Raw genomic sequence first — 25,226 nt, 5'->3', positions numbered from 1 at the left:
ATCTGACCTCTCAGCAGCTTGGGGGCAAGAATTTCTAAAGGGGACTACTTCATGGGCGCACAGAAAATTTATGTCACCTCCACAGACGTTCCTCCGTCCTGTCGCTTCGCTTCTCAGTCAATCCTGGGAGTCTGATCCATGGATGACACATTTCCCCAAAACTCACAGAAACCCGTCAATTTGCAGCTTGTATCTACTTTCTGGAATTTAGACGTCAGGGATCGCGCCGACCGCTAGATCGCGCTGTCGGACAAGAAATCTGAAGCTCGGGACCCGGCGGGAACCCAGGAGTCGGAGGGAGAAGAGGTGGGAGCAGTGGATGGGAAGAGGGAGGTGAAGGAGATTCCGGGATGCAGCCTGAGGAATAAAAGCCAGGAAAAAAAACAAACGATAAATCCAGCCGGCGCTGCCTCAGTCGATAAATATCATTCAGTTCAGTTCAGTCGCTCAGTCGTGTCCGACTCTTTACGACCCCATGAATCGCAGCGCGCCAGGCCTCCCTGTCCATCACCAATTCCCGGAGTTTACTCAAACTCATGCCCATTGAGTCGGTGATGCCATCCAACCATCTCATCCATAAATATCATTAATTTATTGCAAAAAACTAACAGGTTCCGAGGGGGTATTAAGAACTGGACGCACTACTGAAGGGGAAGACGGTTTACAAATTGGTGTTTGGTTTTTTTTTTTTTTTACGTTTGTCTGCTCATCACACTGGGAACCCAGCAGAAGGGCACCCTGAGGCCACACAGTGCAGACAGCCAGCTGGGAGCACCCCTCCCCCTCGCTCTCCTCAAGAGCGCCTTTGGAGACGTTTGAATTGCACTCGTGTCCCCGGGAGTGCGTGTGCTTGGATTAGTTTGTGGATGAGCATCTGTGCCCTTCCCGACCCGGGTGTCTCCAACCGTCTCCTCTCACCCTACTCAGGAAGTTTTGTGTATGATCCTTTTTTCAACGGGAGAGAGGACTTTTGCAGCCGGTGGATAACATTACCTATACTTCTTTGCAGCAACTGTTCTCGAGTGTATTAAATCTAAATTTGGGAACGAGACTGCTTTGAGCCGGAGAGGACGGCCTTGAGGGTCCCCAGCCGCCGCCAGGCGCGTGGTCTTGGGCGGACGCCTCTTCCACCGACTCTGTGGCCTCCAGCCTCCAGAAGGGGAAGCCCGCCTCTGCGCTCCGCTGCCCGGCTCGATTCCCGGGCTGCTAGATGCATTTGCAGTTCTGAATCAAATCAACAGCGAACTCTTTTTTTTAATCCCCAAATATCAACACCTAGGGTTAAGTAGCTTCCTAGGCAACCTCGCCATCACAACTTAAAAAAAAGTACATAAAGAGCGCGCTCGCGTGCACACACACACATTCCACCCGGGCGAAATGCAAACTCCATCCAGCCTGGGCTGACTTGCAAGGCAGCAGTTTTCCTTTTCTAGACAGAGGTGTGGATTTCCCAGGGGCATCCCCGGCGGTTCCAGGCCACCGGCAGCACCGTTGGGTGCCCGGGGCCGTGGATGCCGGGACTTCTTTGCTTCCCCGCTCTGTCCCAAGGCTGCCACCCGCCTAGGAGTGGAGTGAGACAGAGGGTGAAGGGCTGCTACCCTGGCGATCACCGCGCACTAGGGTGTTCACGTTGGGTTATTCACGCCTGGGGCGCTGGAGGTTTGTGCCAGACACTTGGGCTGTGAGAGTTTGAAGGGGAAAAGGCCTGTGCACTGTGCATGTGTGGGCTCTTTGTGTGAGCTCCCAGCTGGACTTCCAGTGGGCTGTGTGTGCTCGGGAATGTGCAGAGGTGGCGATTCCCATTTTCCTCCCTCCCCGCCCCCCAACCCCGTCCCCCCTTAATCTTCTCCCTGGCTTCCTCCAGAGCAGCCTGTGCGTGGGGCGGAGTACAGGGGACCGCTCGCTCTGCGAGTTCTTGCCATTCTGAAGGCAAGTTCGGAGGCTATCGAGCCCGGTGGGGGGGAAGGGCAAATTAACAGATGTCAGAGCAAACAGGGAGACGAGGTTATATTGGCCACCCGGCCTCCTCCTCCACTGCGGGCGGTGAATTCCAGGGCCGGCGCCGCGGCGTTCCCCTCCGCGCCCTCGCCTCCATCCCCGGTGGTTTCAATGAGGCCGACTAACCCCTGGGCTCCAAGAGGCCAAAAGGCGCAGGGCTTGCCCTGAGCGCACTGACATGTGTAACCCGAACGTTTCCTGAAGCGCTTTTCCGACGCCGCAGGGTAGGTGCGCCTCACCTCCTCCCGGGCGTCTAATACGGTTTGGCAGCCCTCGGTGCCAGGCGCCCCGCTCGGGGCCAAGAGGTGGCGCAGAGCGGGGAGCGGGGCGGCCAAACCTGGAGAAGGCGCTGGCAGAACGCGAGCCCCCATCTGGCCGCCAGTTCCCAGCAGTGGGGGTCGGGGGGAAACTCACTTCCCTCCGTCGCCTTGACCCCGCGGTGTTTGAAGGGCAGAGCTTTCTTTCCGAAGCCTCGACTCGGAACCAAGTTTTGTTCTGGCTTAAGTGAGACATTTCGACAGTGGATGGAACTTGTTCCCGAGCGGGCTTCTAGTTCGGAGGATCCCTAGGTTTCATAGCATTCCTTCATTTTGGCTCAAATGAAGCCTTCCAGTTCCGTGCCGGAGCACCGCGGGGAGAGAGAGACAGGACTGGGAAAGCCATCCCGCCGCTGAGCCCCGCGCCGGCGGCCATCCGGGTTTCCAATCGCCCGAGATTGAAAAAGACAGAAGGCGCGCCGCGAGCACAGACAGTTAGTTAATGGAAACGCCGTAAATCGGTTTTAAGTGCACCCCAGGACGGATGGGGAGAAAGGTGTAGGTGGCGATGATGGGGGATGGGGCTAACGATGGGGTGGGGTCGGTCACATTCTTGCAGTTCTATACAGGAGACTCGCTACTTCCCTCCCCCCTCCTTCTTAATTTAGAAAAATAAATTTATTAAAGAAAATCGCCCGGAGAGGGAAACCCGAGCTCCCCAGCCCGCCCCAAGCGGAGGAGTGAGCGGATTCCCTTGGCAGTGAACCCGGCCGCGGCTGTCGTCCCCCCACCCCCCTCGCCCCTCCCCGCTTCCTCTGCATCGCCCCTGCCCCCTCCCCTTCTCCCCTCCCCGCCGGGGCACTGCTACTACGGCGATCGCCACCTCACGCCGAAGGAATGCTCGAAGTATGCACACGTTCCCAAAAGTAGACCTCCTTCACCGCCGGAGGAGCATACATCACCCCGTGGCAGCCGTCCACCTTCTCAGGCGTTTCGTAACCGAGTAAACTTGAGAGCTGGGAACAGCCCTCTATTAAGGAGCCCGCGGCGCGGAGCCTCTTCCCATTCGACCGAGGCGAGCCGACCCAGACGCGTCCGCGCGCCTGCAGCTGCGGTCCCGGGCCGTCTCCGCCAGTCCCGCCGCGCCCGCCGCTCCGCCCGGGCTCCACCGCCTCCGGCTCGCCGGTGGCCCTGCGGCCGCTCCACCTCTCCGCGGCCGCCAGGTGCGCCCGGAGCGCAGCGCCGACCGCCCGGGCGTGCGCGGGGGGTCACACCGAGCGCCGGCTTCCGCGACGCCGGGAAGCCTCTGTCGCCGCCGCTACCTCGGTCACCACCGCCTCAGGTCGGTCTGGCTGCTAGCCGCCCCCCACCCTCGCCTCGTCCCTTCCAAAGATAACTGGGGAAACTCACTTCGAGCCTCTTCCTGGCTCTGCTCTGAGCCATTCAGGAGCCCGAGCGGGGGCCGTTTGAACGTGCGCCTGGGCTACTCGGAGATTTTTTTTGGGGTTCATTTGTAACATGAAGCGGGAAAGAAATTTAGTTTTTTTCTCAAGAGAGGATGCCGGGCGGCTGTGCGTGCGTAAAGCACCGCTTCACTGTTCCCGCTGGAGGAGGCATTTCGTCTATAGATGCTTGGTTGAAATTGACGAGGGGTGCGCGGGGTCCTGGAGCCGCCGGTTTCCCCCCGGTCTCGCGGCTGCCGGAGCGCAAAGAAGGTGACGCCCCGGGCGGAATTCTTTAGAGGGCCCGCCGACCCCTCGTCGAGGCTGCGCTGGTTCGTGTGGCATCTGGCGGTCGATTCCCGGACTGGTGTTCTGGCTCCTTCCTCCGCTTTTCAAAGCATCCCAGAGTGGGGGTTAGTTCAGCTCTCGGGGACTCCGCTTTGGCCTGACGTTACCCAGCTTCTCCCCAGGGCAGACGGGGTGGCCCTCCTCAGGGTCTTGGAACCTTTGCGCGGGTTTCCATCCTCTATCCTAGAGAGTGTAGGGATCCCAGAGGGTTTTAAGGAGCGGGGAGTGTAGTCAGGGAGCAGAAGAGGTACACCGCATCAAGCACCCTTAGGGGCCGCAGGTGGTCCTTGCGGGGCTTGCCGGGGACCCCATTCCCTTCCCCTCAACCCGGATTCTGTGGCCTTCTAAAGCGTGCTGACACGCTGGGGAGGGATGGGGCAAGAAAGGAAATGAACGCTAAACTTGGTGGTCCTTGGGTAACTAATGTCAGGGACTCAGGGGGTTAGGACGGCGGTAGGTGACGCGCAGGAAATCTGGAGGGACCCCGCAGGGGTGGGGGTGGGGGTGCAATTGCCTTTTTTAACTTGGCAAGAATTGGCCTCTTCCAGCGGAGTTGGGGGAGGGGACGAGTTGGCCCAAGGAGATGAATCCAAGTTTCCAACCCCCCATCAACGCCCCCCACCCCCGCCCCCACTGACTCGTTTTCATTCAGGAGTGTGTGAAATGGCCCTGCTGCCACGTAGGGGCGGCCGATTTCAGACTTTCTGTGTCTGAGAATGCTCAATGAAGTGTTGCTAATCATTCAGATAAATGTTTTGGCTAAAAGGAGAGAGAACTTTTCTTTTCTTTGTTTCTTCGTCTTCTTTTTACACATGGGTGTAATGCCTGGCTGGCTGGCAGAACTGAGTTTATGTTCAGATACCGCGACGAGACAGGATCCATTGTGCCGCTGAGTTAAGACAGCCGATAAGTGGCGCTCTAGACCTGCCACAACTTTTACAGCGCGTTCAGCGGTTAAAAAAGAAAAAAAAAAAATCTGCACACAGTTTTTCGGTGGGTCGATTGTCAGCCTTTAACTTATCGTGAGCACAACTGCCAACTGAGTTGGAAATTATTATAGCGAAGTTAGGGCCAGATGATGGGAACAATGGACTGGTCTCACCTCTTGCCTTTTCCTGATGTAGAAAAGGGTTAGACATGTCAGTTAGTTGTTAAGTAGGAAGAAAGAAATTGCTAGAGTCCTTGGGTCTCCAGAGCAGCGGGAAAATTTTAATCTTGGCTTATAAAAAGGAGCTCCCGGCAATTTGGCAAGCCTGTTCATCAGACATTTAAAATGCAATTTACACTCGGGCCCAGAAAAGCTGCCCTGATACATCATGCCAATAATTTGGAAAGACATGGTTCGAGCTTGTCAGTTTCTTTTCTCAAAGAGGGCTCAACCTTTGGCTCCTTTTTGGATTCCCAAGCATGACTTCGTTTTTCAAGAGGCCTGGTCTGTTGCCTTACAATAATTTAAGTATCTCAGAATCAACTCTCTTTTTCTGTTTGCCTCCGGCAGTCTTCCACTTTTAAGTTCATCGCTAGTAGCTTTTGTTCCTGAGTTGGACCTTAGAATAGTTTAGATTTCCTTCTACCAACATGGATTAGGCACCTACCTACTGTGTGTTACTTGCCACAAAAGGTGAATACGTTTCCTTGTCTTGAAGGAATTAATAGCCTAGTTACAGAATCAGGAAAAATCAGAGTAGGATATATTCTCCTCTGGAGCATGTAAACCTGTAATCTTCTGGAATAAATGAACAGTTAAGTGAGAAGAGTAACTATTACTGAGAATTTTATTAAAAAAAACCTTGGAAAAACAGACAAGAGTGCTTTGTCTCTTCTATTGTATTTTCCTTTTTATTATGTATTTCAGAGTTGTTTTTTTCCTCATCTTGAGTGAAAGATTTATCAGATGTGAAGACAACACAGCTAGCAGGAGGGTCAAGTTTCTCTTGGGCTTTACATGTTTCTGTATAATCCATTTCAGACCTTCAAGGGCTGCATATTTGTAGGCAGAACAAAATGAAGAAAAAAAGAGAGTAAAAGAGGCTTATACTTTTCCAAATTACCCTGAGACTACTAAAGTACAGTTACCTAAAGAGTTCCACAGCTAGGAAAAAAAAAAAAAAAAGCTGGCCAAATAAAAACCCCAGCTGGAAGAGACATTTAGTTGACTCACGGATAAGATGATCTCTGAATTAGCCATCACCCAGGCAGGATGAAGTCATGTGGGGCCTGATAAGGCCCTTCACCCGGGATGCTAAGCAGGTCCGGCCTCCAAGCAAACAGGACCCTCTTTAAACTTCAGCTCGCTCTCAGGGCCCTGGTTGAACTGCTGCAGACGAACTTGACTTCTCCCATTGCTCTACAATAGGGCCCATTCTCTGCCCGGCTGGGCCCTGTGGTTATTAAGGCAGAAAGGGTCGGGTCCTGGCCCGGGGCCAGGCTCCAGTTCTAACCTGGTTCCAGGCTCGCCCGGACCCGGTCTGATGCGGTCACTGTTTCCTCCGGCAGATCCCTTCATGTGGCTGTGAGCCCCGAGGCGGAGCATGCGGACCAGGCTTCCCCCAGCGCTCGCCGCCCTGGGCGCGGCCCTGCTCCTGTCTTCCATCGAGGCAGAAGGTAAAAGGCTCTTCCCTTCTTCTCCCAAGGTAGAAGTCTAGAAAGGAAAGGAAAAAAAAAAAGCAAACCTTCCTTGCCACTGTTGCTCGATCTGTCTCCCCTGCACTTCGTGTGTTTTCTCCGGGGGTTTCTCTGCTTCGGAGAAACGCCCCCTTCTCTGAGGTTCGTCCGCCTCCCAGCTCTCGGGTCCGGCTCTTTCTCGTCTTCCGCTTGCTCCGTTCCGTAAAGTGCTGTGTGCTGTCCCTCCGCTTGTCTCTGCGGTGTGCTGTCCGCACCGCCACCGCCGCTGCCGCCTTCCGAGCGAGGACCAGCCGCCCGGGAGGGGGCGACGGCTGCACCGGCGCTACGGACCGGACGCCGGAGGGTGGTACCCAGGAGCCCCGGAGCGCGCGGCGCGCTGGCTCGTGCGCGTGGCTGGGGGAGCCCCTGGCTCGGGGCCGCGACCTCGGTGACGGCACCAAATAAAAGACTCCAACAGCGCCGGCTCTGCGCCTCTGTGTGTTTTGTGGGGGTCCGGTCGGCGAGGCGGGCGGTGCGGGCGCGTGAGCAGCCGGATCGCCCCCGGGAGCGGGTGGTCGGTAGCGATCCGGGACCCGGGGTGTGTTGGCAGTGGCCGGGGGTGGAGGTAGGGGGTCGCTGCGTCCCTGTTTGGTTCGCTGCGCTCCGGGACGCCTGGCCCAAGCCCAGACCCAGCCCCTCGCGCACAGGTTGGGTCTGGGCCAAGGTTTTTAAACCAGGGAGCTGGTGGGAGCCTGGCAAGCCGGCATCACCTCCTCCATCCCTCCTTTCCCCAGTATCAGCCCTGGGCGCTGAGTCTTCTCAGCCTCAGAGATGGGCTCAGGGCCCAAGGGTCTGGAAGGGCTTTATAGGCTCCACCCCTTAGAAAATGAAGGACTTTTGCTAGATTTTCAACCTTATTTCATTCTTACTTTTGTGTGCATTTGATGGCTTCATTTATCAGTATTGGTGGAACAAGCCCTTTCTGGGTGTTAACCCAGTAGGGGCTCCTGTGTTTCCTCAGTTATGGGAGATCTGACACTAGATTTATTGTTCTGCAAGGTAAATGGGGTACTACCTTAAAAGACAACTTAAAAATATACTTTTTTTTTTTTTTTCAGTAAAGAAATGCTCCTGATGGAGTTAGGGGAGAAAAGCAATACTTCTGGGTGGGGCAGTGTGGAAATTGGGGGTGGGGTTCAGAGGGTGAGGCTTATTTAGAGGTTGTGGGGAAGTAGAAGGGTTTCAAGACAGCACTGAGATTTTCCAAAAACCCTGTTGTGTTCAATTCTCTGGTTCAAGACCGAAAGTACAAAAAAATTAAGATTAGGAAAAGTAGAGTCTTCAAAATGTACAGCATGTTCAGAAAAGAGGGGAACTTGCTGGCTCTGCTTATCTGATGAATACTTCATGAATGTAGAGGCTTTTCAGAGTGGCCTCTGTGAAGTAATATTCAGATGAGAGTGCTTTTAATGTTCCTTTCTATGTCGTTGTTAGGAAGGAATTTCACTGGAGGAACTTCTGGAAGCCCCACTCAAGATATTTTTAGATAATTCACTTAAGTGGCCTATTTATTGCTCATTAAGAAAATAGTTATTTGAAAATCAGAAAGAGTTGTGAATTCTTAGGACAAGAATTGGATTGGAAATGATGTAAGTGGAAAAAAATCAGTTCTCAATTGGATAATAGATAGTTAGCAAAGTGCAGTTAAAAAGAACATTTTGCTATCTACATTACTGATTATTTCCATATTTCTCATAGTTTACCTTTTAAGTTTGTATTTATTTCCACACAGTATAGCTCTTTCTTTTGCTTTCTTAAGCTGTTTCTCTTTTTTGTCTCTCACCTGCTTAGGTCAGCATTTAATAATGATATTTTAATAAGATTTTTAATTTGAAGGGGACCTCATTCTCCAGTTTGACACTGTCAAATAGAAATATATTGTGAGCCACAAATGCAAGCCACACATGCAACTTAAAATATGCTGATTGTGACGTTAAAGGGAAAGAGAAAAAGGAGAAATTAGTCTTTGTAACATATTTCACTTAACCTAATATATCCACTGTATTGCCATTTTAACAGGTAATCAATATAAGAGTTATTAGTGAGATATTTTGCATTTTTTGTATTAAGTCTTTGAAACTGGGTGTGTATTTTACACTTGCAGTGCATTTCATCCAGACTGGCCACATTTCAAGTGCTTGATAGCCACATGTGGCTTGTGGCTCCAGTATTGGACAGGACTCCTCCAGTGTTAATCACCAACTAAGTGGCCCCAGGAGGCTGGGAAGGGCTAACAAAATTTGTAGCCAAGGCGTTTCTGGGGACAATGGGCTGCAAACAGAAGTTCTCTGAATCATTTCTGTTGATACATTTCAAAACTTCAACTGGCAGCCCTGCTTCTTGAGATGTCATTTTGACCTTAATTCTGAAGTAGCCATTGTAACTTTTCTTTCCCTTTTGCAACTTGTACTCTTGTCTTCATACTATTTTCCAGTCAATTTCTACTTAATTTTTTTTGCATGTGTGGAAAGTTCCATACCTTGAATTACAAGATTTTGGCATTCATTTTTCGCATTTATCCTTTTTTTAAAATATAGGGAGTACCACCATTATCATGTTATTTTATTCTACCTACTTGTATAAGGAACTTAATTTTTCATTATTAATATTTTGTCCCATAGAAATAAGAGTGAAAATGAATTTTTCTTTTAATTATTTTTAGCTGCAGCATAGACTTTATTAACCTTATAGCTTGGCCAGCTTTCTGTAAGGTCTAGAATGTGTGAGTTATTTTTGGTTCCTGTATCATAGGGTACATTAATTGCCATTTAGAAAATTTAACACTTAACATTTAAAGGTCAACGGCCAGTGTTCCCTGAGAATTAGACACCTTTCTAATTAATCTAAATTTGGGGTGATCCTGTGATCTATGAAAAACAGTTGTAACTTTAGAAGCTCTGATTTGTAGTTCATAATATACAATGAAATGTTGGATATTTTTAATTCATAACAGAGTAGAGGCCATAAGCTTTAATTTTCTTGTGTCTAGGTTAAGAGGCAAGTTAATGCTATTTCTATAATCCTGTGTCTAACTTGCAACAGAAATTTCAAACTAGATGGGAACGTATAGTTATCTATTCTAATTTTCTCATTCTCCAAATGAGAAAATGAGGACCAGAGAGGCTGAATAGCTCAGTTAAGGATTGTGATGCCCACACGGCGTGGGCAAGACCCAGGTCTTCTAGTCCAGTGCTTTGCGAGTTTGCTCCCACTGCGCTGCTGTCTAGCTTGACAATAGGTCAACCCAGTCAGTTTAATGAAAGAATGCATTTGGTAATCTGTACAGAATAATTTATTACTTGTCTGGAACATGAACTTTTCAACTGCTTATTTCTGGTATCTTTTAAACACAGATGAAATAAATATCTGTATCATGGCAAAGGTCATTTAATTTATACTAGCTTTGGACAGAAAATAAAAATTAGTGCCTACTGAATATAGTAAAACTATACTTTGCTCACTTCTCAAAGTTTCTACCATTTAAGTAGTACCCTTCTCAGTATTGCTATCATAAAACTTAAACTAAAGTTCTTACTGGTTCATCAAGATGATATTTTAGCAGTTTGTTCTTAGTTTTCCTTATCTTTAATACACTTCATACACTTACCAAATCTTATTAAGCTAATCTCCTCTCACCTGTCCATCCATCCTTGCACTGTTGTTAAACTCTTGGACATATCTTCCTTTTGAGTGCCATAATGAATAACAGTGTTTTGTAAAAACTATATATCAAGATAGACACTTTGGTTTTAAAATTGCTTAAACAAGTTGTAAAGTTAATATACCAAATTTTATCTATATCTGAATTGGAGATGTCAGAATAGCACATATTTATTGTTGATGAGGAATCAAATAAAGTTTTTTCATAGAGTAAGTAAAATACTTATGTATATTTTAATAGCCAAATTCATATCAATATTGGTTTCTAAAGTTAATCTTTCATGCAAATATTTCTTATTTAATAAGCCAGTATGGTAGAAAACTGTATGCTCTGGAGTCAGACTATGGGGGTCAAAGTTTTGCTGCTTAATTTGTTGCTGTGTTAACCCTTCTGAATTTCACTGATTCACCTGTGACTCAGATAATAAGGCCACTCTGCTGGGTGGTCATGAGAGGAGAGAGACAATATATAGTGTCCAAATCTCCGCCTGTCATAGAAAAGACACTCAGCAAAAGCTAGCTATTATTATCATTGTTAAAAAGTCCTAAATCCTGCCAATTTATGTAAAAAGATATATCAGAATGTAGCTTTGATAGCATAGCCTTTTGATAACAAAAAGCATTATTCATAAATATGAACTTAAACTGCTAGTGTTATGAATACTTAAAACTTTAGTTTCTTCACTATCAGTATTCAGTTTTATGGCTATATTAATATACCTGATTGCTACCTTATTCATTTATAATTACACTTCTATTTATCTTCATTCCCATTCATATTCTACACAACGATGACTGTTTGCAATCACAATCCCTATGTAGATAGTTTTATTAGAAATATTCTGGCATCTGCATTCACTGTTTATAACGATGCAAGGGCAGTTGTGAATTACTTTGATATAAAATGAAAGACTTTTGAAGTTAATGCAAATATAGTTTGCATTGATTCACGTCAACAGGGGTCCACACTCAAACCTGCTTTATTATGTTTTTTTCATGAAAAAACAAACAAAATACATAGAATGGCAAGCCTGAAAGATTTTACAGGTGATCAAAGTGGCAAGAAGGAAAGTGCAAAGGGCTGTCTGTTGTACACATGCTGGTCAACCATCCTTTCTTACTTTTGATCCCTAAGTACCACATCTGAGTTGCTATGAACACCTTAAAATCCAATTGTTAAAGACTTTTCCCAACAGTCAATTTTTCAGTTTTTCTGGAGTCCTGGTCATTTGGAAATCACCAAGGTGGGCTGCTGCTGCCCTTCAGCAGTTTTAACCTAGTGTCTGCTGCTTCAGGTCAATTTCCTTGCAAGGTTGGTGGTACTGTTTTTCCATGTACTGATTTTTCAAAAGCATGCTCAGGCCAGTCGCGTCTGCCTTTGCATTAAATTTGTCCTGAGCCATTGCTACTGGAACAATATTTTATAATGATATTCTTAATACCTATCGTCCTATTAACATCTGTTGCATGCTTGTTATACTAAGTGATGGCTACCGGGAAACCTCGCAATATGGTTACAGACAGCAGAATGTTGAATAATTAAACTATGCATGTAGATTAATAGTCTAATCTCACTGCCTGTGTATGGATAGTAGGAAAATAACATCCGTTCCATTCCTAGTGTATACAGTCAAAAATAAAAAGCCATCTCCTACAGTTGGAAACAACAGTTCCTTAAAGCAAATGTTTGCTTAATTTGTATCATTTCCATTAAAATGTGCTATTAATATTATATAAATCCCTAACCCCAGTTAAATTCTATGACTCATGTCTCCAAGCTACTACTGCAGTTCAATTGACCTTTAGGAAAACCTAAAAGGAGATTGTGATCTCTTAAAACAGATGCGAAAATTCTGACTCACAAGGAATACTTTCAGTCTTAAAACGAAGAGTATGGCAGAAAGTCATTTATTGTGTTGACCTGCTTCAAGAGTAATCATTTTGAATGCATCGACCATGCACTGTCAGTGAGTCAGTACAATGCTGCATGATGAGGCATGAACATTGCAGGGAGAATATCATTATAAAATATTTCTGGAACGTCTTTGTGTAATGACTACTGTACATGGAGGCTTTCATTCATTGTGGGAAACTAAAAACCCAGTCAACATTTCATTGACACGTGCATGATGCTGAACAGTTTTGTATGTAAACTATTGCTTTCTGTACGTTTCAATTATTCCTGTCATTGACTTCTCCAAGATTTATGCGGTCATGTCTTCAGATTGCTTCACTAGTTTCTTTAAGTTCTGTAAATAAATGTCCATAAATATACACTGATGTTGTCTTTTCATAATTAACCATCGTTTTTGTAAAAGGCCCATACTGGCATTTTATCTTAAAATGCCACTTTTAGTATGGAATATACCTGCTGCAAAGGAAAAAAAGTGTTGGTTTACACCTTGCTAACATACAGCAAATTGGTGTAAACAGGCAGAATATTACTTTTATAAACACCTGTATATCATTCGTTATATATTTATAAATGATTGACATCCCTTATGACTATTTTTGAGTATTGGTCTATTTGAGTACAAATATACATTTAAATGTATATTTCCTTGTGAAACGCAACAGTGCTAAATTTCTCAACAGTGTTTCTTCCTTTTTATTAAAATACATTTTTCATCTCTGCCATAGACTGAGAATTATCAAACAAAAATTAATGACAAGGCAATGATGCAGAGAATGAACCAAAATATCATTGATTTTTTTTTCCATATTATGAAAAAAAATAGTATTATGTCAGTGTTCTAACTTAACTTCTGTGGTTGTAAGCAGGTTGTGATTTGGCATGCTTATTCCAAATGCACTCAGCATGTATTGAAATTTCCTTAATTGTTATGTGAATTGTTTGCATATGTGGTTATTATATGTGATTTCATTGTACCTGTATGTACTTGTATCCAAATTTGTTTCTATTATGCTTGATTTTGCTGGCCATTCTTGGATGACCTAGCAACTCAAGAATCCGAAGCGTTTTGTGCTGTCTTCTGTAATATGTAATCTCTCTGATGTTTTGTCATACCGTGTCAGCTTTTAATTTTATTCTCGTCCAACAAGATATCTTTTATATTTGTTGGAAACAAATTTATGCAAAGACAATTTTAGTAAGCTTTGCTCAACACAATTCTTTATTAATTAAATTGACCATTTTGTGACATTGGAAAATGTAACATACCAACTCTCTCTTTTTGCAGTTGAACCACCTTCAGACTTGAATTTTAAAATTATAGATGAAAATACTGTTCATATGTCATGGGCAATACCACCTGATCCAATTGTGGGTTTCAAAATAACAGTGGACCCTACGACGGGTAAGTTTTGGGATGTTGGGGTTTTCGGACAGAGACATCCAAGATGATCTAATCTGATCCTTCCTCCACCTTCCACTTCATTATGAGGAAGCCAAGATTTAGAAAACACGAGGGGTTTACCTAATGTCACAAGACATTTGGTGGACTCAGGCCTCCAGATTTCCAGCTCAGGACCCACTATTATATTTTTATAGTGTAACTAGGTTTGCTGTGTAAAGCTGTTAGACTTTATCCCCTGATCAGAATATTGCTGGTAATCTTTGATTTTATAAGATAGAATGATCACTGCTTGACATTCTTCTTGAATCACTTAATCTGTCCAACACTTCAAGTGACGAGTGATGAAGTGAGGTGTTACACTTTGCCCAGTGTCCTGCTCACTTCAGTGCTCAGGACACAGGGTTCTGGGATCGTGGTGAGCTGCCATGATGGAAGACAAGGATTTACTGGGTAAATTCTGTAGATCCTAAGACTAAGAGTCAGTATCCATGATGTTGCTTGAGTAGGGAGAACCAATCTCTCTTGATTAACTCTTATTTCTAACATGGAATGGGAATAAAACCATTTTTATGAGCACTGGCCAAGTGGTACGAAGGGGTCTTGATGGACTGATAGAAGAGATAGATAATGTCAACATACCTTATCACCAGAGCTGTGTTTACATACTTATGGCCTTTAAAAATGCCAATGATTTTAAATGCTGATTTATCAGGGAATTGAGAAACTGTTACCTGTTTTCAATATGATCTAAGAGCTTAAAAAGAGATCAGGCATTTACTTTTTCTTCCTTGAATCTTTTCTTCCCAAATACATTTGCAGTTAACTATTTCATTGATTCCAAAGCTGAAAAGCAGTTGAAAAATTCATCTGGTTTCCAGATGTTGGAAATGACTGACTGTAAAAATGCACACTGGGACCATCCATACCCGCAGAGTCCGGGGTCTTATTTTCCCATGGTGGGCCCTGGTTGGTTCTGCAATGCTCCACATATTAACCTGGAGCATTTCTCAGGGTTCTGTCATACTTGTTGCCTTTTTTGATTATTTATATTTTGATGAAAATTAATATGGTTAAGAATTTAAAAAGTCATTTTGTCTCTAACAACTACTGTTTCCTGTTGAATTGAACATTAACATAATCTAAAAGGAAATACATACTTGTCAACATGTAAGGAAATGCTCAGTACACCGTACTTTGAAATGTTTGATAGTTAAGTCAGTTCAGAGGACCATGGTTACCCATTAGAGTATGCCCCACCCCTCACTGGCGTGGAGGATACACCTCTCCTATAGAAGTGAATGCTGTTTTCCAGTAGACATTCATTTTAGCCAATGGGGTTTGTTGTCTTTGAGTTGATTTTCAGCCCTTCATTTTCATTTGGTACTCTCTGATACATAATTTAAAATTAAATTATTTTCGGCTTTATATCTCATTTATAAAAATTTTGTTATCTACCATTAGTATTCAAAAACAGAGATATTTTTTTTGATGTTCTGGTATATCTTTAATCTAGAGGCATACTTCAGTCCTCAAACAAATATGGAATATGATTGTAACAGGTAAAGGCAATGCCAGTTCATTTATTGAATTTCTAGAATTCAAAGTGTTAGTTTTGGAGGACAGTAAAAAATAATGCTTGGGCATTCTGAAAAAAATGTGTATTTTGAATCTTCAGGTTTTGAGTATATCTGGGAATTACATTATATTGTATTACATTATGTGTAAAAAAGTTTTGTTGCATTGATATTTTCCTTTCTATATTTCCAGATGGGCCCACTAAAGAATTTACCCTTTCAGCTAGTACCACTGAAACTTTATTAACAGAGCTTATACCTGAAATAGAGTATGTGGTGACAATCACTTCATATGATGAAGTAGAAGAAAGTGTACCAGTTATAGGCCAATTAACAAGTAAGCACACATATAAAGTACTTTTATAACTTATATTTTGCAGAAGGTTTCTCCAACTTTCAAATTTAGTTTGCTGTTATGCAGAGTTAATTTACGTCAGTATTAACTATTCTTGCTCTGATCCTAGTTATTAGTAGATGTGAATAATTTACTCCTGATTTATAAGCTTGGTCTCTGGAAGCAGCAGGAATGTTATGAATGAAAACTATTAAAAAGCATTAGACTTTGCCAAGCTACAGAGTTAATATCTTTTTTTGAAATATATCTAAAGCCTCACTGAAAATAACTTATTTGCAAGGGAATGCTTATTTGGCTGTATTCTCTGACCAGCTGGGAATACACCATACACTTGAAAGACAATGGTGAAAGACAATATACTTATTTTCTTCTTAGGAAGTATTTGTATGGGTTCATTTCCCTTTGTAATAATCAAGTTTTGACTCAGTTCAAACAGGTGGCCCGACAAAGCCAGGGGAGAAGAAACCTGGAAAAACAGAGATACAAAGTAAGCATTTTCCTTAATATTTGTACATGGGTTTGCAGAAATAAGTTATAAATATAATATATAAAGGAGATGTTCCAACTGGATCCATAGTTTGATCTCACTCCTATATTAATTTCTACAAGCTTTACCTACAAGTATAGGCAGTGTAATAGTAATGTATGACCAAGTGGTTATAACACCTACGTTCTTACTTTGTAACCATTCTAGGTACTAAATATTCTTTTTACTGGGGGTGTTTTAAGTGTGTGTATGTTCAAGTTTCCCTGCAGTATTTTGGCAGTAGGTGAAAAACAAAGCTTATCACTGGACTTAACTCATTTCTCAAAGACAAATTGTAGAAACAGATGGTAGTTTAGGGACACATGGGAAATAGAAGGTTGGACCACAAGGGAGATGCCCTCGTGGTGTCTTTAGCAATTCCATTGCTGTGAAAATCGCTGTATATATTCTGGTCATCTCTAGGGTGTTTATGTGTTTAGGCTTCCTTGGTGTGACTGTAACCATTTCCAGAGTCTCTGTAGGATGTCTCTGATAAATTGATGTATTTGTAATCAAATGAAAGCAATTTTATGGTCTGGTTTTGTGGTTTCTAGGCCTTTTTTGTCCTACACTGCTCTGACTTACTGGGATGAAGCCTTAAGTGGTTGGACTTCTAATTTTGCCACCTTATAAATGGGATTTATGACTCAGGATAACAATAAAAATATTGTGAACACAAAGTTCCCTTTATCTGGAATTTTCCCGTCCAGATCACTTTCTAATGTCTAATAAGCTGAAGCGAAGTTTATAGCATGCAGTTACAATGCAAATATTTTCCCTGAATCATCAATATTTATTCTAAAGCAAAGTATTATTCCAGACATTGACTTTCAATAGACTTATGTTGGCCCATTAAATAGTATGCAAAAATTATTTAGGCAGGCATCTTGTATTGGCTTGCAAATTTTTCCGGGACCCTTTCCTTCTTTTCTGAGCCAAATGCTTCTCTTATTATCCATCAGCTGACTGCAGGGACAAAAATATCTTCAGAAAATTTACTCAGCTTTGCCTTATGAATACAGATTTTCATGAAAACCAACCTGTTTCCCACTCACCAACTGACCACAGAGAGAAGAAAAAATATATTTGATTACAAACACCAATTGTTGCATTTTTGGGGATTTAAAGATACCACATGTGTTTTTACTTTTGAATTAAAATATTTTCCCTGCCTTTTCTTTAGTGAAAGTAGATTTAGTTGTGAAATTTAAATACACTGATGATTAGGACAAGATATTATGGGTGTTTTGCATTACATTTATGATAGTTGTTACTTCTGTTAAGATTTCATTAACCCTCTGAACTAACCGGCTGCCAGCTTTAGACCATTACCTTGTAAAGTGCAGGAGAATGTTAAAAGATTTGCTTTTTTCTTCAGCTTTATTGCATTTGCTTAAATGGCACAGCAATTGTTCTGTAATTTTAAGAAAATATTTATTTGACTGCACCAGATCTTAATTGCGGCATGTGGGATCTGGTCCCCTGATCAGAGATGGAACCCAGGCCCCCTGCATCGGTCTTAGCCACTGGACCATCTGGGAAGTTCCTGTTTTGTGTGTATTGATCTAAAAGTACCAAGAATGAAAACACTTTGCTTATATTTATTTTTTTTTTCATTTATTTTTATTAGTTGGAGGCTAATTACTTCACAACATTGCAGTGGGTTTTGTCATACATTGACATGAATCAGCCATGGAGTTACATGTATTCCCCATCCCGATCCCCCCTCCCACCTCCCTCTCCACCCGATTCCTCTGGGTCTTCCCAGTGCACCAGGCCCGAGCACTTGTCTCATGCATCCCACCTGGGCTGGTGATCTGTTTCACCATAGATAGTATACATGCTGTTCTCTCGAAACATCCCAAGAATGAAAACACTTTGCTTATATTTCTTTTGTATGCCTCCTAGATATTTTATATAATTTTTACTTGCAAAAAAGAGTGAGGATATAGTTACAAAAATAGATAAGTCAACAGCACAAATGCTTGGGTTACAGATTCTTGGAGAATCAGTCATATATCTTTTCATCTTGTCTTGCACAATGTCTCCTATGATAGTTTAAAGACATAGTTGTAGAAATGCATCTTCACGAAGGTACTGAAAATGCTTCTGTGTGTGTGTCTTAAGTTGCTTCAGTCATGTCTGACTCTCTGTGACCCTATGGACTGTAGCCCGCCAGACCAGGCAAGAACACTGGAGTGGGTTGCCATGCCCTCCTCCAGGGGATCTTCTCCACCCAGGGATCGAACCCTTGTCTCATATGTCTCTTGCCTTGGGAGGTGGATTCTTTAGCACTAGCGCCATCTGGGAACCTGCCCGAAAATGTGTGCCAATAAAATTTTGTGTTCTTTTGTGCATGTCAGTTGTGGGGAAGAACGATATGAAATGTCCTAATGAACAAAATGATTTTAGCAGCCAACGTTTTTGCAATGTTAGTTTGTATTCCTTAATGCTAGGTAGATTTAATGGCATGTCATTTACAAAAACGTATCGCATATATTTCAGAATGTTCTGTCAGTGCCTGGACCGATTTAGTTTTCCTTGTGGATGGCTCATGGAGTGTGGGAAGAAACAATTTCAAGTACATCTTAGACTTCATTGCTGCTCTTGTGTCTGCTTTCGACATTGGGGAAGAGAAGACAAGGGTTGGAGTTGTTCAGTATAGCTCTGACACGAGGACGGAATTTAACTTAAATCAGTACTACCAACAGGAAGACCTGCTCGCCGCAATTAAAAGAATCCCGTACAAAGGTGGCAACACAATGACAGGTATTTTTTTTACAAATTTAGTTTTGTTTACGGTACGTGAAGTGTCTGTTTGGGAAAGGAATGATGGGCTGCACAAATGATCATATGTTAAATAATTTTGAAAGCAATCTCGCAGTTTTTGATTTTAATAAAATTGTATCGTGCGGAGTGACTGAACGTATCTCTTTTTCATTTCAGGGGAAGCCATTGATTACTTAATTAAAAATACCTTCAAGGAATCTGCTGGGGCAAGAGTTGGCTTTCCCAAAGTGGCGATTATCATTACAGATGGCAAATCCCAGGACGAAGTGGAAATTCCAGCAAGAGAGCTTCGAAATATTGGGGTTGAAGTGTTCTCTTTGGGTAGGTCAAGTTTGGTGAAGTGTTTTCCTTTTAGAACTACTTTACTACTTCATGCTCAGAAGATGAAGGCTTGATTCCTCAGAAAGGATCCTTCCTCAAGGAAAGACAGCAAGGTTTACTGCATCTTATAGTGTAGTGTTAATCCAAATCAGTTTTGAGTAAAATTCTGCTTGTCTATTTCTTTCATGTAATGCACCCCTTTTTTTAAAAAAAAACTTTTTTATTTTGCATTGGTATATAGCTGATGAACGATGTGATAGTTTCAGGTGAATAGTAAAGGGATTCAGCCATACACGTACATGTATCCATTCTCCCCCAAACTCCCCTTCCAGTCTGCCATATAACATTGAGCAGAGTTCCATGTGCTACACAGTAGGTCCCCATTGGTTATCCATGTCCCTTCTTTTTAAAAAAGGCATTAGAGCTGCATATGTATTAAGTAAGGCGATATTCACATTCCTTGTCAAACCCTCTGCTTTTCAAAGAATTCTGGGCCAGTGGTTCTCATAAAGGTCCTCCTTGTATTATCATTAAGTGCTTTATATGTATTTCCTCTATTATGTAATGCTTGAAGAATTCAGAGGGCTCCAGCTCATTCAGGACTCTGGAAGAAAAAAAGTATTATCTTCACAGATGGCAGCAGGAACAAATGATGGCACGGTTGGCATGAGAGCCCACTCTGTCTTACTGACCACTCATTTGCCTCTGTGGCCACATTATGTGAAATGAGAAAATGTCATTCAACCGTTTTTGTCCTTTCAACAGTTGCACGCTCGTTAGGAAACAAAGCAATTCCCGTTTATGACTGAATAAGGATTTGAAAATGTCTTCACTTGGGAAAGACCAAGAAAGCAAAGAACTTCCTTGATTTGACCCACTTCCCTTTTCAAAGATCCTGTATGTGTGTGTATGTGTTAGTTGCTCAGTCGGGTCCTACTCTTTGTGACCCAGTGGACTGTAGCCCACCAGGCTCCTTGGACCATGGGATTCTCTGAGCAAGAGTACTGTAGTGGGTTGTCATTCCCTTCTCCAGGGGACCTTCCCCACCCAGGATCGAACCTGGGTCTCCTGCGTTGCAGGTGGATTCTTTTGTTTGAGCCACTTTTGAAAGAAAGCCCCTTCAAATTTCCTACTCCCTTTTAAAAAAAACTTTATTTTGTATTGGGGTATTGCTAATTAACAATGTTGTGATAGTTTCAGGTGAATAGTAAAGGGATTCAACCATACATATACATGTATCCATGTACATTCTCCCCCCAAACTCCCCTTCCATCCAGACTGCCATATAACATTGAGCAGAGTTCCATGTACCATACAGGAGGTCCCCATTGGTTATCCATGTCTCTTCTTTTTCAAAGGCATCAAAGCTGCAGATGCAAAAGAACTCAAACAAATTGCCTCCACACCTTCTCTCAATCATGTTTTCAATGTGGCCAACTTCGATGCCATTGTGGATATTCAGAATGAGATCATCTCCCAGGTGTGCTCAGGTGTGGATGAACAGCTCGGTGAACTGGTCAGCGGAGAAGAAGGTGAGTGAATTGTTGGGCATTCCCATGTGTTCACCTTTTCCATTATTCGAGAGCATTTGTGGTTTTACAAGCAGGGGGACATTTAGCTTAGCACTCTGCAACTTAAACTCATCACAGTGCTGTTTCTATTCAGTGGCAAAGAGTTTCCTATCACCATAAATTGCGTAGTGTTTTCAAAGCTCTTAAGAATATTTCAAAGAGCAGTCAGTTTGATCCTCCCACTTTTGCAAAATGTCCCCATTTATCAGTCATTGCTTTTAAATACATGGGAGAGAGAGAAAAACATTTCATAAACATCCTTTGGGGCATTAAAAAATCACAGTTTCCATGATTGTTCTCCTCTCAGCCTGAGAATTGACAACTGATTCAAGATAAGTTCTAAATAACTCCATCTTCAATCATGTAGAATCTTTCATCTCCAAACCCCAAGCATTTTGGCAGTGGTCATGGGCTGTAATTCAGTTTCAGAACTCCTTCTTATTACCTCATGGGCTCTGAATCTCTTTCTTTGTTTTACTGCCTAATGTCTGTGATTTTTTGCCCTGTATTGTTACAAAATCCACCCCCGCCTGACTTTCCCCTGGTCATCTTCTCTTCCTCAGTCTTTTAAAACATTTGAGTTTTCATCCTCACTAGGGTGCATGTGCGAGGTTAGGCCACCTTTGGTTCTGCCCCTGTTTGCACCCTCCCTGGCAGGGGGCGTGGGCTTCATCCCAGGCGTCCACAGTCTTAACTTTGGGGTCTCCTCTCTGTTGCTGGCGATCCCCTGTGACTTCTGTCCCCTCACTGTCTCTGCATCAGTCCAGGGCTTTGCCCAGGCTTCCAGTTGGCGCGTCTATCCCTGTCCTCCCATTTTTTCTCATTTCTTTAGACATCATTTTTATGGACTATGTCTGACTGCCTTTCAGAGAAGACAATGAGTAACCTTGTGCATGTTTTATCACCCAGTGTCTCAGGCTGACTTATAAAAACAGAACCATATCTTCCAGGAAATAGATTCCACTGACAGATCTAAAACTTTGAAGATTTGGTCTGAAATAGCTTAAGATACTTTGTTTTTAGCTAAGTACATGACTATGTTCTACATCGACTGAGGATAGAACATTTTTAGATGATCAGTATTTGCTTATCAATCTGCTTGTTGTACACCGTGGTTTCACCTCTGTTTGGTGGCATAGCTGAACTTTTTCTTCTAAACCTTGAATGAAGTGGAAATACAATTATTTAAAATTATAAGAACCTGTCATTTAAGAACGGCCAACTTCTTATCTTTCTTGGCATGTTATAAAGTATCTTTAAAGTATTACATTATTATGCTTAATGTTTTATGAAAAGGGAAAAAATTTCTAAAGTATTGAGTAAGCCATTGATTTAACAAATATTTATCAAGTTCCTCCTTTGGTACCTGAATAAAGGCCTTGACATGCGTGTGTGCTAAGTCGCTTCAGTTATGTCCAACTCTCTGTGACCCCATGGACTGTAGCCTTCCAGGCTCCTCAGTCCAGGGGATTCTCTAGGCAAGAATACTGGAGTGGGTTGCCCTGACCTCCTCCAGGATAAAGGCCCATGAATGTAATACCAAAACCAAAATGGGAGGTCTTGGTCCCAGAAATGAATTAGGCATCTGATGTTCTATTATTAATTTTTTCAAGGATTTCTTTGCCCTAAACTTCTCATCTCCTGGGTTAAAATTCAGGTACTGAATCTCTGGTTTGATGGGTACAAGTGCAAGTAGGGGCCTGGGACTGGAAACTTTTCCTGATACGTGCACGCAATGCATATGTGCATGCTAAGTTGCTCAGTCATGTCCGACTCTTTGCAACCCTATGGACTGTAGCCCGCCAGGCTCCTCTGTCCATGTGATTCTCCAGGCAAGAATACTGGAGTGGGTTGCGATGCCCTCCTCCAGGGGATCTTCCCAACCCAGGGATGGAACCTGCGTCTCTTAAGACCCTGCATTGGCAGGTGGGTTCTTTTACAACTCGTACCACCTGGGAAGCCCTTTTCCTGATGCTATCATGATTAATTTGAATAGGGAAAATTAAGGTGTAAACGTAAAGACCTCATTAATGGGGTTGCATCTCACTGTTTTTAATCACTGTTCTGCTTGTTGTTTTGTAGTTGTTGAACCTCCTTCAAATTTGATTGCCACGGAAGTCTCGTCGAAATACGTTAAGCTAAGCTGGAGTCCATCTCCTAGCGCAGTGACTGGTTATAAAGTTCTCCTCATACCCATGACCACAGGAAGCCGGCAGCACGCTCTGAGTGTGGGGCCTCAGACAACCACGCTCAGCGTCCGTGACCTCTCAGCAGACACAGAGTACCAGATCAGTGTCTCTGCCATGAAGGGGCTGACATCCAGTGAACCTGTTTCGATAATGGAGAAGACTCAACCAATGAAAGTTCAAGTGGGTGAGTTAATAGGGTTTGAAATGTGTGGCGGTCCATTTGATAGTATACCTTTCTGGTTCAGACTTACTTTTAAACAAAATAGTTGCGATAAGTTTCTTTTAAAGAAGCCTGCTTACTAAGAAAGTCAGATGTCTTTAGCCCTCTATATCCATGGGTTCCACAGCCACAGATTCAACCACCTGTGTTGTCTGACGTTGGTTGAACCCGCAAATGTAGAATCTGTGACTCTGGAGGGCCAACCTACCTGTGTGCCGTTTTATAGAGTCGACTTGAACATCCACAGAGTTTGGAATGGGAAAGGAGGTTCTGGAACCACTCCCACCCCCAAGATGCAGAGAAACTGCTGTATTTATATTTTTATGATTAATTCATATTTGTTTATAAATTTGTTTATTTCAAATGATTAATTGATATTCAAACTTTAATGGGCTTTCTTTCTTTTTTACAGAATGCTCACGTGGTGTGGATATAAAAGCCGATATTGTGTTTTTGGTTGATGGTTCCTATAGCATTGGGATTGCAAACTTTGTTAAAGTTAGGGCCTTTTTGGAAGTTCTCGTAAAAAGTTTTGAGATTTCACCAAATAGGGTACAGATAAGTCTTGTCCAGTACAGCCGGGATCCTCATACTGAATTCACACTGAAAAAATTCACCAAAGTTGAAGATATAATTGAAGCAATAAACACTTTCCCCTACCGAGGAGGGTCTACCAACACTGGGAAAGCAATGACTTATGTCAGAGAGAAAATATTTGTGCCGAGCAAGGGTTCAAGAAGCAATGTCCCAAAGGTCATGATTCTTATCACAGATGGAAAATCTTCAGATGCTTTCAGAGACCCGGCTATAAAACTGAGGAATTCAGATGTTGAAATCTTTGCTGTTGGTGTGAAGGATGCTGTTCGCTCAGAACTAGAAGCCATTGCCTCTCCTCCTGCTGAGACCCATGTGTTCACAGTGGAAGATTTTGATGCTTTTCAGAGGATATCTTTTGAACTCACACAGTCAATCTGCCTTAGAATTGAGCAAGAATTGGCAGCCATAAAGAAAAAAGGTTAGTAGACTCTGTAAAGTAAAAGTTATTCCTTCATGAACAAAGCATTTTGGGTTCTAAAATAGTGGATAATCTGCTTTGTCAATTCTATCTGTAGGAAAAAGTAACTTTCCTGTATTATTGAAAACTACTGAACTTAGCTCATTTACGTCTGAGACATGGCTTTATCCTGGCTACGGGTCAGATGTTTATTGGTGAAAAAGCTGTTTACCTTAAGAGTCATGGGACTGGGAACCAGCTTTGTCACGCCCATTTGTCATGTCCAATTAAATAACTGAATTGAGTGGAGGGCTGAGCTAGTTCCTTTGAATCAAAGGTGACTGCAGTATAGTCCTGGATCTTTGAATTCTTTTTCCTGGACCATTTTTGGGCATCATTCCTCACAAATGAATTCCTTATTCTCTTCTCTTCATTTGGTCAATTTCTGTTTTTCAGCATTCGATTAAAAGTCCCATCTCTTGCATCAAGCTTCGTAACTGTTCTAGAGCTATAACGCTTATCACTTGTAGTCACTTGGCATTCAAATAGACCACTTTTTTGTTAATAACCTTGCCCTCTCTTGTCGCTTCAGTTTCATTGTATGTCCGCTAAGGACAGTGAGCTTGCCTTCAACATTGCGTCTTCCTATGATTTGGTTTAATAAATATTCTTTTGTTAGGAAAACATTTTAAATTATTACTTTGAAATATCTATTTATGGTATGAGAGAAATATCTGTCAAACCGTTTGCTTGATGATTCATTTTAGGTCTGATACTGTTTAAATATTCTAGCTGTGGGTAGGACCATTCTGTTACTGCTTTGCCTTATGAAGCTCAAAACTCTACTTCAGTTTTTTTTAAGTAGTTATTTTTATTAAACAACATAACTTAGTGTTATGAATGATCAAGACAAATGATCAAGCCCTCTTTGCAGGGCTGTGAGTGAGAGTGAGAGGCTGCCTCTCACTGGTCTTGTGTGGACTACTTACTCAGTGCGTTG

At 43.1% G+C, this 25,226-nt stretch overlaps 1 protein-coding gene across 3 annotated transcripts in view; it reads left to right on the top strand.

Annotated features, from left to right (window-relative positions):
* Window positions 1-3,457: 3,457 nt before the first annotated feature.
* Window positions 3,458-25,226, top strand: part of COL12A1 (collagen type XII alpha 1 chain) — a 117,399-nt gene continuing 95,630 nt past the window's right edge. For all 3 annotated transcript variants that reach the window (XM_043439013.1, XM_043439011.1, XM_043439012.1), the window contains exons 1-10: window positions 3,458-3,597; window positions 6,542-6,649; window positions 13,570-13,686; window positions 15,454-15,597; window positions 16,043-16,102; window positions 18,647-18,910; window positions 19,088-19,252; window positions 20,611-20,784; window positions 22,906-23,196; window positions 23,645-24,247. In XM_043439013.1, coding sequence (XP_043294948.1) covers window positions 6,577-6,649; window positions 13,570-13,686; window positions 15,454-15,597; window positions 16,043-16,102; window positions 18,647-18,910; window positions 19,088-19,252; window positions 20,611-20,784; window positions 22,906-23,196; window positions 23,645-24,247 — 1,891 coding nt within the window. In that variant the 5' untranslated portion in view covers window positions 3,458-3,597; window positions 6,542-6,576. The remainder of the gene's footprint in view (window positions 3,598-6,541; window positions 6,650-13,569; window positions 13,687-15,453; window positions 15,598-16,042; window positions 16,103-18,646; window positions 18,911-19,087; window positions 19,253-20,610; window positions 20,785-22,905; window positions 23,197-23,644; window positions 24,248-25,226) is intronic.

The sequence above is a fragment of the Cervus canadensis genome, chromosome 20, assembly GCF_019320065.1.
Source record: "Cervus canadensis isolate Bull #8, Minnesota chromosome 20, ASM1932006v1, whole genome shotgun sequence".
Classification (NCBI taxonomy): Eukaryota; Metazoa; Chordata; class Mammalia; order Artiodactyla; family Cervidae; genus Cervus; species Cervus canadensis.
This window is presented reverse-complemented; position numbering and strand designations above follow the sequence as displayed.